Source organism: Pterocles gutturalis, unplaced genomic scaffold, assembly GCF_000699245.1.
Source record: "Pterocles gutturalis isolate BGI_N339 unplaced genomic scaffold, ASM69924v1 scaffold843, whole genome shotgun sequence".
NCBI lineage: Eukaryota > Metazoa > Chordata > Aves > Pterocliformes > Pteroclidae > Pterocles > Pterocles gutturalis.
In genome coordinates this window covers 2,390-5,197 of record NW_010117639.1, presented here as the reverse complement: position 1 = coordinate 5,197, position 2,808 = coordinate 2,390, and the positions used below count along the sequence as shown (strand labels likewise).

At 46.7% G+C, this 2,808-nt stretch overlaps 1 protein-coding gene across 1 annotated transcript; it reads right to left on the bottom strand.

Moving 5' to 3' along the window:
- Positions 1–1,070: 1,070 nt before the first annotated feature.
- LOC104463470 (pleckstrin homology domain-containing family F member 1-like) lies at positions 1,071–1,745 on the bottom strand. Its single transcript, XM_010075829.1, is given in 3 exon segments — positions 1,071–1,299; positions 1,301–1,667; positions 1,670–1,745. Coding segments are annotated over 3 exon segments (672 nt in total).
- Between the last annotated feature and the right edge of the window lie 1,063 nt (positions 1,746–2,808).

Below are 2,808 nucleotides of genomic sequence, written 5' to 3'. Positions count from 1 at the left end.
AATCCTGCAGTGAGGACAAGAGCATTGACAGAGGACTGTAACAAATGATAGCAGAGGCTCATAGCAACGGGGATGAAGAGGAAGCTGCGAGGCTGTGAAGAGAAGCTACTTTCTTTGCTGCAGGGGAATGAAAGGTTTACACTGGTGTTTGACCTTAACGAATTACACCCCGCACAGGAGTGTCTAACAGGGTGCAAATGTTTTGTATTCCTTATTTCCTGCCCAGCCTCAGTGGGCAGCAGGGATTTAGGGTGAGGTGAAATCTTTCCCGTGCTTGGCATGCTGCTTTGGAGTAGAGCCCTCTCAGATATCCCCTTGTATGTGTAATGTGAAGGCAGTGTGAAGGGTTTGTTCTTTCAGTATCAGTCAATAAGATACGATGAATAATCTGTATGATCTGGGGTCAAAACTGATCTAACAAAACAGAAGCTTAGAAGGTCTTATTTTTACCTCGCCCCGCTGCAGCTCCCTGAGCACGTGTTGAGACGTTATTGCAAATTAACCAGAGAAACACGCAGCGGAGTCAGAATCAGCCCCTGAACGCTGACAGGGATGGGAGGGTTCCTGATGCGAGAGATCATGGAGCCGGGGCAGGGGTGTGTGCAGCCGTGACCGTACCTCCCCAGGCACCAGCTTTCCCTTGGAGCTGGAGGGGATCCCTGTGTCCTGCTGCTGCATGTGAGCCACTGGTAAAACCTGTCCTGAGTGCAGAACTGTGGAAAAGCACGTTCTCCTTGTATTTGTGTGCATTTCCAACGCGATTTTTTGCTCTCGCCCAGCTAACTATCGATGGATGTTCTTCTGCCTCTCTGCAGGCAATCTGTTGGATAGTAATGGCAGCTTTCTGCAAGAAGAAAGGCCGGCCAGGGCACCTCCTAGTTTTAACTGTTGCCGGGGTTTGCTTGGACCGTTCTGGTTCTAGGAACCCTGCTCTCTCAGGACAAAATGGAGAGACATCTAACTTCTGTGTCTTGCCCTTCCAGGTTAATTTTAAGGCCTACATAACCAGATTTTCCAAAATCTGAAGGGAAAGACTTGTATCCTTCACTGCTCTCAAGGGAGCAAAAGATTCAAGAGCTGGGCTTGGGAAAGATGGAGTGCAAGAGCAAATGCTTCAGCAGCTGCCTGTAGCACAGGTTGGAGACCCGCAGGGGCTTGGGGGACAGCCGGGGCATCAGGAACCTCTGCCGGGAGCAGTCTGCGCAGACGACAAAGCCGCACTTGCGGCAGTGGTGCCTTCGGGTCAGCGTGGAGAACTTGGTCTGCGTGCAGCGCATGCAGATGTCCGTCGCCTTGTCGGATCCGGGGTGCTTTGGGCTCCGCGGGGGTCTGCCGGCCCGTCTTCGTCAGCAGGTGCCCAATGCACTCCTCCAGATGGCTGATCCACTCCTTCCTCTCTGTCAGGGAGGCCGCGGAAACCACAAAGGACTTCTTGGAGTTTTTAATCATCCAGCGGTTCTTCATCTACAAGGTGTCTGGCAGCGTCTCCAAAGTGACATCTTCAAGGGGAATGATGTGCTGGGAATTGTACTTCCTTTTGTTGATGACTATGCTGCCGTAGACAAGGATGTCGTTGAAAAGGAAGAATATGCAAGGCTTTGGTTTCTTGCGGCATTCTTTGGTTAAAATCCCTTCTCCTAAAAGGACCCTTCCTGGCATGGCTAATGTCCAGAAGCCCCAAAGCAGTTTTCCACAGCAGCAATGCGCTGGCTGTTGGTTTTGGTGTTTGCAAGATGGTCCACCATGAGGTTGATGTGACCTGCAACTTTGTGCTCCATGTTCTTGTAGCTGGCTTCCTGCAGACATTACCAGTCTGTGAGATGTTAGAGGTTTGCAGCTGCAGAGCTTTATAGGCCTTTGGTTTGATTTCCTCAGCCTAAAGCTAGATGTCTGTCTGCTGTTATTTTTTCTTTTTTTTTTTCTTTTTATTTTTTTTTTTTTTTTTTATGTGTTGGGGGGGTGGTAAAGGGAAGGCTGAGGGATTTTTTTGTTACCTTTTGGAGGTGGAAGGTTGTGGCTGCTTATCCTAGTAGCAGGTTAAACTCTTCTAGAGTGTCTGTGCTGCAGCTTCCTGATGTATTCTTAAATACCCTGCTTTCATGGCCTGTAGTGTATGGCTAAAAAACCCCATGCTTACTGAGTATTGTCTGATTGAGCACCTTGATTCTTCATCAGAACTTAAAACTGTCAACGGAATTTGTAATGGTGTGACTTTGTAAAAGATCTCTGGAATGTTGGTCCACTCATCTGTGTTTTCTGCGCTGAGTATAGGAATCTCTGGGATTATTTTATGCGTATGTGTTGTAATATGTGGTTTATGTTTTAATGGCTCCCACTAGTGCTCTACACATACAGTTTAAAGAAAAAAATTGTATGTGCTGTGCCTCAGCTGCTGTATTCAGTAAAAGTCACTACAAGAGTTAGAATAGAGTGAATGTGCTAAGAGATCATAGAAATACTTGTAAGAGTTGAGAGAAAATGAGTGCTCCTTGTGAGGTCTGGGAATTTTGAGTGTGAAACTTGCATCTGGAATTAAGCAGGAACGGTTCTGCTGTGCCAAGGACCTTCCTCAATCAAGCCAAAAAACCCCAAATAAGTGTTAATTTTGCAAGTGGAAATTCCCTTTGGGAAAGTTGTGAGGGGAGTAAAGTAGTAAAATATTGTAGAAAAATTATTTGCACTTGCTTGAGTTCCAGTATGTTTCTGCTTTACCTTGACACTAATACATTATTGTGAATTTTTGTGTTCACCACACTTGGTACGCCACCAGATCGCAGTGTGATTAATGTTTTCATTATGGTCTGGGTT